At 46.7% G+C, this 12,102-nt stretch overlaps 1 protein-coding gene across 1 annotated transcript in view; it reads left to right on the top strand.

Moving 5' to 3' along the window:
* The window catches only part of POLE (DNA polymerase epsilon, catalytic subunit), a 195,266-nt gene that overhangs the window by 97,895 nt on the left and 85,269 nt on the right, over window positions 1-12,102 (top strand). Inside the window, exons 23-25 of the mRNA XM_073554802.1 lie at window positions 2,156-2,300; window positions 4,858-5,015; window positions 5,319-5,514. Coding sequence (XP_073410903.1) covers window positions 2,156-2,300; window positions 4,858-5,015; window positions 5,319-5,514 — 499 coding nt within the window. The remainder of the gene's footprint in view (window positions 1-2,155; window positions 2,301-4,857; window positions 5,016-5,318; window positions 5,515-12,102) is intronic.

Below are 12,102 nucleotides of genomic sequence, written 5' to 3'. Positions count from 1 at the left end.
AGACCAGGGACCAGGTGGCATGCTGGTAGCGCTCTACAATAGAGATATTGACTAAATGAGCCCTGCACTACTACAAACTTTTTCCGAAGCCCTCTCTGGGAACTCCCATCCTCAGTCTGCTTTGTGATGCCACTATTGTGGTGAGCCCTAAGCCAGACAAACCAGATGAGCAATGTAGTTCCCTTGTCCCCGATGTTCTTTGTCCTAGCAATAGAGCCTAGTTCTCTTAAAATCAAGCAAGACCATATGGTAGAGGGAATCGCAGCAAAAATCCAGATTGGATAAAGCTGGATTATATGCCAACAACTTAATTCTTTTTTTTTTTTTGTCAAGAGTGGATCAATCCCTTCTGAGAGCAATCACTTGAATTAATCAATTTGGAGACCTATCATGTCTGAACATAAACTGAGACAAATCCTCAGTTATGCCACTCACTGATATACCTGCTCTCTCAGCATATGGATTACAAGTAGTCAGCAAACTTAAATATGTTTATCAATTATTAATTTGAAAGGTAATGTACACCACCCGCTCATTGAGATGATTAAAAAAAGTTTGAGAATTTGTCCCAACTTACTCTTTCTGTAACAGGAAGCATTAATCTTCTTAAAATGATTATTCTCCTAAGGTATCTTTGTATATTGGCACACTCCTCAGTTATGATCCCCAAGGTATTCTTGAAGAGAATGCATGGTATGATGGCGTCCTTCATATGGGGTTCATAAAGGCCCAAAATTAGTATTGGAGCCCTACAGAGACCTAAGAGCCAGGGCGGGCATGCAGTACCTGGTTTTATTTTGATATTATCTAGCTGGCCAATTGTGTTATTTAAAAAGTTGGTTCAGGGATGAAAAGCCGTCTAATGTGGAGACACATATTTTGCAATTTTTGAATGGGATTTCAATATAAGCAATATTGGAGGGATCTTATAAACCACCACAGATCGCTATCGGTGCATAAACTTGCAAAACAGGTCTGGAAGGGAAGTAAATGAATTTTGAGTCTCACCTACTTGGTTAAGATATTACAAGATCCTATGTTTTGGAAGCAATATAGAATAACAATACTTGTCAAGGTATTTGAAAATGACGTACTGTTATCAGTTTGACCAAATACATACAAAATATGATGTTTCACAAAGGGATTTTTTTGATAGATATCTGCATATGAGACCTGCTATTACGCACAAGTTCCCACATCTTAGAATGTGGACATCAAGATACCCACTAACAGGTGTACTCATTACCCAAGGCCCTACGGGTGTAAATTCCACACTACATAATTTTCTCCTTAATCCAAAAATTGCATTCACTCAGCTTTCTGTGGAAGGCAAATGGCGACAATTGATACCGTCATTAACTGAAGAACAATGGAGTGATGCTTTTGAAGCCCGCACAGTGGTATAACCAGCTGAAAATAATAAATTAATACAATTATATATTGGCATCATTTGTACCTAACCCTATCCAAACTATATAGATTTGGTAGATTATCCTCTGATGGATGTAATAGATGTGGGGAATTGGGGGCGGATTTTGGGCATCTTATCTAGAACTATGCAGTGATGAGGAGATATTGGAGTGAAGGGGTTATTACATGATCAAGAATAATTGGGGCACCGATTGATTGTGTGCCGGAACTGCGTGTGTTGGGAATATTGAATGAGGAAATTTGGGCTCATTATGATAGAATTCTTATTTGTGAGACTCTGTTCGTTTCCAGGAAAGCAATAGTATTGAGATGGATGGCGGGATGGGCACCTTCCATTAATATAATACAGTATGAGAATATAGTATATAGGAATAGACTATGTCCCCAAAAATTTAATAGAATTTGGGACAAATGGTGTGATTCACCTTTGATATATAATTATACATTAAAATATTGTAATATGCTACAGCAAAAATATGCTATTCAAAATATGATATGTTTGAAATGATATCCTGTATTAATATCTGATAATATTGATAACATGATCTGATGCATTTCTTGCTGATGTATACTTTTTTTTTAATACCTCAGAATAAACAAAGTATTTCTGCAAGCCTCATTCAGATAATATATTAGGTATCTTTTTCTGATATACTGCCTTTCAATATGCTGCATATATTTGTTACTTTTATAGAAGCATGGAATAACTTCTTTATTTTGGTAGGAGACCCCTGGAATTAGACACAGATGGCATATGGTGTGTTCTCCCAAATAGTTTCCCTGAGAACTTTGTAATCAAATCCAAAAATGCAAAAAAGCCAAAAGTGACCATATCCTACCCAGGTGCCATGCTCAATATCTTGGTGAAGGTAAGAGATTAAACTTATTGTAAAACAATGATGTCTTGAATGTTTTCACAACTCTGCCGTACATACCCGAGTATAACCTGACCCGAGTATAAGCCGAGGCACCTAATTTTGCTGTGGAAAACTGGGTAGGCTTATTGACTTGACTATAAGCCGAGTATGCACTATCCCCTCATCCCTGTCCTGCTATTTGTGGCTCCCCTGATCTCCTAGTTGTATGCATGGCTCGGCGTCCTCCCCCTTGCGTGCATGGCTCGGTGTCCTCCCCCTTGCGTGCATGGCTCGGCGTCCTCCCCCTTGCGTGCATGGCTCGGCGTCCTCCCCCTTGCGTGCATGGCTCGGCGTCCTCCCCCTTGCGTGCATGGCTCGGCGTCCTCCCCCTTGCGTGCATGGCTCGGCGTCCTCCCCCTTGCGTGCATGGCTCGGCGTCCTCCCCCTTGCGTGCATGGCTCGGCGTCCTCCCCCTTGCGTGCATGGCTCGGCGTCCTCCCCCTTGCGTGCATGGCTCGGCGTCCTCCCCCTTGCGTGCATGGCTCGGCGTCCTTCCCCTTGCGTGCATGGCTCGGCGTCCTCCCCCTTGCGTGCATGGCTCGGCGTCCTCCCCCTTGCGTGCATGGCTCGGCGTCCTCCCCCTTGCGTGCATGGCTCGGCGTCCTCCTTGCGTGCATGGCTCGGCGTCCTCCCCGTCATACTGGCCCTCCTCGCTGCACGTCCCTGCATCTCCGTTGTCCTGACGCAGCAGCTCTTCCTGTGCTCAGCGGTCTCGTGGTGCCATTCATTAAGGTAATGAATATGCACTCCACGCCTATGGGAGTGGAGATGCGTGCATATTCATTACCTTAATGAGCGGTACCACATGACCGCTGAGCACAGGAAGACCTGCCGAGACAATAGAGATGCAGGGACGTGCAGCATCCACGTAAGAAGGGCGAGTATGATGTCACAGCCGCCGGCTCCTGCCTCTGCTCCCCCTCCCCCGCTGTCTTTCTGGACAATAGCTCATGTAATAACTATATGCCTTGGTTAGATAATCGCTACTAATTTGTCGGGTTGGCTTCGAACCCCTCCCTTGAGTCTATAACTTAGGCGGAGAAACCAGGAGCTGGTGGCAGCACGTTGTGTACGGTTATTGCGGCTTGCTGGCAGTCCAGAGGGTCTTATATTGCTGAATGATGAGCTGCGGCCACAGCATTGATAATTCCCTTACTGCAGAAGCCTAATTGCCGGTTCACAACAGGCAGCCCGTCTGGCGACTAATTATTCTAGGTGCAGTTCCCTGACTGACCTGAGTGTAAGGGGGGCGCCGGAGAGCTGCGTGTTCCAAAGGGGAACTGAGAAAGTGGGATGTACAGAAATCCCCGCAGTACTTAGAAGATTGATAGCAGTGGTGGGGCACCCAAAATACCCCCCTGCGGCAAATTGTAGAGCGAGATTAGCTTGCTGGATATTTTTGTCACATGGTGCCAGTGGTGGGATAACTAAGATAAGCTCCCACTGCGCCTGTGATAGCCGTGTGCCGGCAGTGTGTCTCGTTCCTCTGTCCGCTGATACACCCGTGTCAGTGGTGGGATTGTGACATAGTGGTGACGCAGGGTCCGCTGTCCGTCACGTTTTGGTGACAGCGGGACCCCCGTTAGTCGTCCCCCGTGTTGGGCGAACAGCGGTGGGCTGTTCGTCACATATTGGGCAGCACGGTGGCTCAGTGGTTAGCGCTGCAGCCTTGCAGCGCTGGGGTCCTGGGTTCGAATCCCACCAAGGCCAACATCTGCAAGGAGTTTGTATGTTCTCCCCGTGTTTGCGTGGGTTTCCTCCGGGTACTCCGGTTTCCTCCCACACTTCAAAGACTGTGGGAATTTAGGAATTTAGGGAATTTAGATTGTGAGCCCCATCGGGGACAATGATGAAAATGTGTGCAAACTGTAAAGCGCTGCGGAATATGTTAGCGCTATATAAAAAAAAAATAAAGAAAGATGTATAAGTGCTGAAAATCTCGACTTATACACATACGGTATGTGTATGCCTTCGGGGGCTGTAAAAAACAAACAAACAAAAAAAAACAAAATTAAATGGGGTCCTTTGTGGAACAATGATTGTATCACATTAAAGAAATGTTATTGTTTAAGGTTCAATGGAAAAATACACCCTCAGCCTCATCTCTTCTAAAATTATTACTAAACTAATAATGCAGACACACACAAGAAGACTTCAGAACAATCTTGCATAGTATGCAATTCTAAAGAGGACGTTTTACGTGTGTGTGTATTTGGATGTGGCAAGCTGTGGGTGTGTGTATATACTGCACATGTGCACATACACATGCTGCAGAGAAACACAAGCAATATATACAGTATATAACCTCTCTATTCTAATATAGTGCATTAAAGTTTGTGATATTGACCTCTCCACCAGAGAAATGTCTGTTAGGATTTTCAGTGGTTTTTTTTTTCCAATTTTTTTTGTGGTTTTAAACTTGGATTGTATCTTTTAGAATGTGCATTCTATAGTCTGAAAAATATAATACATAAGAAATTATCCAGATAAATGTTTTCTTGTTTTTTAGGAAGGCTTCACAAACCATCAGTACCAGGAACTTGTTGATCCAACAACACTAACATATGAAACCCGCTCTGAAAATAGTATCTTCTTTGAAGTGGATGGGCCATATCTTGCCATGATCCTTCCAGCATCTAAAGAAGAGGGAAAAAAGCTGAAAAAAAGGTTGGTTTTGAGTGTTAACCTCTCTCATTTTTGCTGTTTAAAGTTGTACTCGGAGGGTACGGGTTTACAAACCAAAGTTCTTGATCCTTTAGGGTGGATTTAAACAAAATGATTGATACAGAAATTACTTAAGTTAATTGGCAAAGCAGTTGATTTTCTAGAATAAATTATTCCATAAATCAAAAAACATCTGGTGGAAAGATCACTGCAGGGCTATAAATTGGGTAATATTGTCATGCACACTAGCATCCTTCGGGGCGCTTGTCTTGTATGTGTTAGTCTTATAATTTTCCACCGCCATAGGTATGCCGTATTTAATGAAGATGGCTCCCTTGCTGAGCTTAAAGGATTTGAAGTAAAGAGAAGAGGGGAATTGCAGCTGATCAAGATATTTCAGTCCTCTGTGTTTGAGGCTTTCTTGAAGGGGAGCACATTGGAGGAGGTCTATGCTTCTGTCGCCAAGGTGGCAGATTACTGGCTGGATGTGCTTTACAGCAAGGTGAGTGCGCTAAAGTTGTGTAGCATTGTTCTATTGCATCACGGATGTAGAAAAAGTTTAACTGTTTTTAAATCCATTGAGCTGAATTTTTAGACCGTAAAGTGTATTGGACTACCAATCAATGGTTAGGATAGATCAGCAAGGTATTAAGTGTTACATCATAGAAGGACTACTAGAGAGTCTTTGAGTCCAAAAAATCCGTGATACTCCACTATGTATAAATAGAGACCAATATATTAAAAAAATAAATCTCTTTATTCAAAGTTACATAAGTGCAAACAACAATTTAGTAAAAAATTGTAGACAATACAAGAACAGGCGGACAGCTTCATAACCATATAAGCAATGGTTAGCACCGTCATGATGGACCAATCATCCACTCATAATGAACATACAAAGGTTATTGACAAAAGTGCATAGTGCATCACATTATAAATAGTAATGATATGTTACATAACATGCTTACATGGACACAACGCACAAAAGTAGGGCAGTACAAAAAAGTAATAAGCCAAAAAGGCAATGGTTGCACTGTTTGGGCTGAATAAGTATAATCACCCATATATGCTCATTAGAGAACAGTGCGGTCAATCAATGCAGGGTTAACATGTCCCTAATTTCCTAGTCAGTGCTTACACATGATGGATGCGTGACCAAAGCGCGAGTGCCCTGACGCGCGTTTCGCTGTGGCTTCTTCGGGGGGCAGTGCACATTGTGTTGGTACGACCATAAAGTGGGTGGGAAGTTGTCCACTTTATCTCCGGTTTCCAGAGGCAGTCAGGGCTCGGTAGGCCTGAAGAGTGGAGCGCCAGTGCGTTGTGTCCTGTGAAGGAAAGCTGAACCTTTGTATGCTGATTTCTTCTGAGTGGTTGGACTTTCCGCACATAAATGGACTGTGTTATACCATTTTGTTTTATTTTCCTGTTTTGTCCTCATTGTGGTTTATGCCACATGTCTAAAATAAACCCGTGAAAGGACTTGGAGACTGTTTCTGTGCCTCCCTCTGTGTCAGCTGAGGGAGCTGCTCTACCGCAGTAAACTTCAGGGGAGATAAAGACCAGAAAATAGGGGTCTGATATGTCAGCTTTTGTGGCTGAAGTAAAAACAATTAATCGTTTACTTGTGGGGAAAGAAAGTCTGGTTCTGTGTCATGGCGACCGAGCGCGGGTATTAAATAATCTGCCGTGGTCGCTGACAAATGTCATTTCTGGTGTGCTCTAACTTGGTGCGCTCTGGTGACCCGTGTGCGTCACTTTCGGCGCATTGTCATAGGACTGGGAACAATATTTCTGGCTCCCCGTGTATTGGTAATGTGCCGAATGGAGCAACATATAGACATGTGAACCGCGCACATCATAGGATCAGGTTCATCTAGGGGGTGTGGCTTATGTAGATGTGTCGAAATTGAGGACAGCACATCTCCACACTGCTTTTAAGGTATCGTGGTGTATAAAGGTGGATATGCAATTCATCACGCCTAGAAATCATATTCCAAAAGCATTTATTGATAATAGAGGGGGAGCACAAGCAAATCATTCCAACTCATCCCCACCCCCAGAGAAAGACAGCCCTTCAACCTCCTCTAGAGGGAGGGTGCATAATAAAGTAGTATTAGGGGCTTAATGAACAGAAATTACTGATAACCAGAAACCGGATTTATGAATGGGAACATCGGGGACTATTCAAAAGGGAGAGACCCGGGGGGCGTGGCTATGTAGAGGAGGAGGAAAGACGCTCGTTGTGAGAGCTCCTGCCCATCCTGAATATATCCGATAACTACCACCTGTCTAACACTGTAAAACTAACAGCGCTCGGTGTCCCTGGTTACCGGGACCCCCCGGGAGCTCTGCGGGAGGATGCAGGACGACTCCGGTGAGCAGGAAGTCTAAAAAGCTGGGTTGGACGGCGGGCCCCACACGAGGCGGCAGCCATCTTGGACGCGCGTTCTATTAGAGGGAACGCAGCGTCCAGCTTCCAGCGCTGTTGCTTTGCAGGACAGTGACCTATATCCGGAAGGATTTGAGGGATGTGCGGTGAGTGCCCTGAAAGATGGGCCCTGCATTAGTCCTTCTTTCTTAGGCCGGTTTCACATTAGCGCTTTTTCAGCGCACGCACGGCCGGGGGTAGCTCCGCCCCCGAGCCGGCTCTCTGCCCGGCGTGCCCGCCCCTTGCTTGTAGCGCCGCCTACTAGCGGACAGCGGCGCCTGCGATCGGCGCACCCTATCTTTAGCATAGGGTGCGCAGATCGTGCGCAGGCCGTGCGCTAGTTGCGCTTTGACCTGCGCTGCGCACTTTTGACGGTGCGCCGTGCGCGCCAAAATCAAACTTTTCGGATTTTGGCGCGCACGGCGCACCGTCAAAAGTGCGCAGCGCAGGTCAAAGCGCAACTAGCGCACGGCCTGCGCACGATCTGCGCACCCTATGCTAAAGATAGGGTGCGCCGATCGCAGGCGCCGCTGTCCGCTAGTAGGCGGCGCTACAAGCAAGGGGCGGGCACGCCGGGCAGAGAGCCGGCTCGGGGGCGGAGCTACCCCCGGCCGTGCGTGCGCTGAAAAAGCGCTAATGTGAAACCGGCCTTAAACTGACTTGCTGCCTGTTGGTGACATTACTATGGGAGAGCTTGTATCTGAGGGTGGATTTCTCTCCCCCTCCCCCCGCAATAAGAAGCCTCAGTGATGCAGTATCCCCCTCCCCCCCCCGCAATAAGAAGCCTCAGTGATGCAGTATCCCCCTCCCCCCCCGCCATAAGAAGCCTCAGTGATACGGTGTCTCCGTGTACACGGATACTGCTCCAGGGCCATAACTAATTAACCTGGTCCCTGCTGTGTCTATAACTGCAGTGGGAGGAATCCTGGACTCCACATTGCTAGTTACAATGGTGCACTTTACTGCCCTTAACCATGAACCGATCTAAAGGATCGTCGGCAGCAGAAAAATTAAAGGCATTTGTCAGATCCGACCCTTCTGAAACTGTACGTTCTCTAAGGAATACCCCCTGACAACCTCAGCGTAAAAATCATCCCTCAGGGGGCGGAGAGGAGGTTGAACAGGAAGAAAGGACTCTTAAGCAAGCATCTGAACAGTTGATGTAGGCTATCTCCCTCACCAGGACATCTCTGACGGAGAAAATAGAGGATGTCTACACTGAGGTGGGGAGACTCCGTCAGGATATGCAGGCCATGGGGGGGCGTATTACGGAGGTGGAGGCAAGAGTGTCCCGGGTGGAAGACACCATCACGCCTATGGAGGCTAAGTTAACCAAGGTAACGGGATTTATGAACGCCTGGAGGCAAAAGGCAGACGACCTAGAGAACAGAATGCGTCGGAATAACATCCGTGTCATTGGCCTGCCTGAGCGTTCTGAAGGTCAGCACCCTGAGCAATTCCTGGAGGGCTGGCTTAAGGCCTCTCTGGGAGATGAATTCTCCTCGATGTTTGTTGTTGAGAGAGCCCACAGAGTTCCCACAAAGCCTCTGCCTCCGGGAGCCCCACCTAGACCCTTCCTGGCACGTATCCTCAACTGTATAGATAGACACCATTTTACGCCTTGCAGGACAAAAGAGTCCTATCAAGTTCAACAATGCCGTGATTTCAATCTTCCCGGATTTCTCCATGGAACTCCAGAAGCAACGTGCACAATTCATCGACATCAAGAAGCGGCTCAGGGAAAGGAACATTGTATATTCGATGATTTATCCGGCTCGTCTTCGGATTGTCCACCGGGGTTCCTCCATATTTTCACGGATCCAGTGGAAGCTACTGAGTGGCTGCAGTCCCATAAAGGATCTCCTGCAAAGGAATCCTAGTATGTCTACTTTCACCTGGATCCCTTAACTACAGGCTTAATTGGAGCTCTCCTGGCGAGCACCCAGAGATCTATAATACCGGACACTGTGTTCAGTGATGGTATCCCATTGCTTACTTTTTATTGGGGGCGTTGGACCTTGCTCCTATGTTATTAGATTCATGTACTGTTTGCTTTTTCTCAAAAGTTTTAGGTTTAAAAGTTACTTAGGTAAAAGTTGCAGCCAATGGAAGTGGGTCGCCCTCCCAGGGCTGTGGGGTACTCTGTACCCGGCCGGTCTCTCAGAGGGGAATGTCACAGCAGCGGTGACCCGCTCCGTGGCCCTGGGTGCCCATGTAAAAGGGATTAAGTGATGGAATAAAGTTTTTATGAGTGAATAATTCGTGACGCCACCTGTGGTGCTCGGCAAGGGAGATGTTAAGCTGACACTGCAAGCAGATCCTCTGGGACAGATGGTGTAGTGCAGCAAAGATGGTGTGGCCCTCCACAGGTAGGGCTGTAGTCCCAGGGCAGAGTAGGTGAAGTGACGGTGAGGGGAGACGTGGATGGTGCAGTGTTTGGCACAAAGATGTAGCAGTGCTGAGCGGGCTGGCGCAGGAATTAGCGGAGGACACCAGGGCATGTAGTTCCAAAGCTTTATTCAGTCTGTTGAGCATACAGGTGCCCGCATCCGTGCCGTGTCCTACGGGTAAGGGGCTCAGCCAACCTCCAGGCAAGATGAAGTGCTCCCTTCCAACACTCCGCCAACATATGTGCCTTTTCTGAACGTCTCCCTTTTGCACCTGTAGTGAAGTACTCTACTTGTACAGCAGACAGCTGTAGCCTGCTTTGGGGACTCCTTACTACTAAGTCCCAGCTCACCCTCGTTGCTGCTGTGCCCCCAAGTCTTGTGTGGGAATAAAGTGGTGACAACTTCTATTCCTCCGGTGTCTGTCGCAGGACCATTAGTATCCATACAACCTCGGGGACCGGGCCCCGGCCTTGCACTGTGAACTTGGGAAGGGTTCTGCTCTAACCTTAATCCTTAGTCCTCCTCTCCTTACGTTCCGTACTAATCCTTCCTTCTTATGGAGAGTGTCAGGCTTTCCATCAATGTTCCTTTCCTGTGTCAGCGGACCCAGGTCACTGTGGTCGGCTGCAGCACTTCCTTCATCCATCCCACTCGGGATCTTCACTCTCCCACTGACTCTGTCAGACTGATTAAATCCTAAACTCTTCCCACTCTTTTGGTGCCAACTAAACTCCACCCGCTTCCAAGCACGCTTCGTGTTCCAAGCAGGGAGCCACCAAAGAGTGCTTTGCTACACTACTGTGTTGTGTGGGATGCAGGTGTTGGAGCGTGGTCAGGAGTCTCCACCTCACCTGGATGGTGGGGCACTACACCTCAGGAGGAGGTGCAGTACCTCTGTGGCGACTGAACCCTCAGGGGCGCCACATACCCCCCCGTTAAACACTGCACGTCCGCGGGCTGCAAGTGAAACAAAGACGAAGATCAGGAACATACAAAAATTTTTGAATGCTTAATGAACAATACTTATCTAAACTTCCCAATTTGGGAGGCACTGTTTCTTGAACGTTGCAGAACAACTTACTTGCCTATCTATGCTTAATATATATATTAAAAGCTATATTACCTAATTTAAAGTGCTATGGTACCAGTTCAAGTATTATCATCTACACATATTATTCCACCTTTTTGCTATTACTTCTAGACCCTAGGTGACAACCGCTGATGCCTGGTTCGTCACCTGCATTTTCAAATCTTCATTCAAATTTTTCATCTTTATTCACACATTGACATGAGTCTAAGCTCTGTAAAACATTCACTATTCCTATATAAAATCTGTTCTATTTCTTTATTAAACACTATTACTATTTCTATCAAAATGATAAACATTATTAAGTGCAATTATGTAAAGTAGACATTGATCCAGCCAAGATGTCTTGAAATGTCCCTATTAAAGCAGGTCTGTGTAAAACCAAGAGAAGGCACCTTAAGAGGTGCAAATATTTACAGGACAGTTCTGGATCATTCATTGTCCATGATCTCCATAGTTCAAATATAAAAGGCTGCCTAAGAAATTGGGCAAACAGGAATCAAAAGAAAAACAACATGATGAACAAAAAAAAAAAAAAAAAAGACATAACGGTGCCTATACCCTCCTGGGTAACAGTTAGTTATTGATTCTTAGTGATGGTCCCCTCCTGGGATGGTGGAAGCGGGTCGCTTGGGCTGCTTCCAGGGGAGAACTGAAGGACATCCTCTTCTAAAGATTGTCCACAAATTGCAGGTATTCCCTCTCCCAGGAAGTGAGGTTGATATCTGCCTGTGTAGATGGAATGGCAACGGGAGTAACTGCTGCCTGTGAGGGTAGCATTTCAGCTGCTGATGGTAGATCTGCTGCCAATAATTCTGCAGGGGTTGCAGCTGGTACCAATGGATGTTGTTCCCCAGTTTCAGGTGGCACCATAGTTAGCAGTGCTGCTCCCGGTTGCTGCTGGCACGGCGCAATTTGAGTGCTGCCACTCGATATCCGAGCAATCACGAGCCCATTTCTTTCCATGGCAGTAGTCCCTAATACCAGGATAATAGCAAGGGCAGTGATCCTACCTGGTGAATCCCGGTGATGTTCGGGCTCCTGCGTGGGCACAGGGCGGCGGATAATGGCTGTCACAACCTCTGAGGCTGCATGATGAGCGGCCGGCAGCTGAGTCAAAGCTGTTGCCGGATCGGTGCCTGCCAAAGGCTCCGGGATTGACCTGCGCGGCAGCGCCAAGTCCGA

This window comes from Dendrobates tinctorius, unplaced genomic scaffold (genome assembly GCF_039654945.1).
Source record: "Dendrobates tinctorius isolate UK_male_01 unplaced genomic scaffold, ASM3965494v1 ptg000213l, whole genome shotgun sequence".
NCBI lineage: Eukaryota > Metazoa > Chordata > Amphibia > Anura > Dendrobatidae > Dendrobates > Dendrobates tinctorius.
The sequence above is the reverse complement of the archived record's forward strand: the minus strand, read 5'-3'. Positions and strand labels throughout refer to the sequence as shown.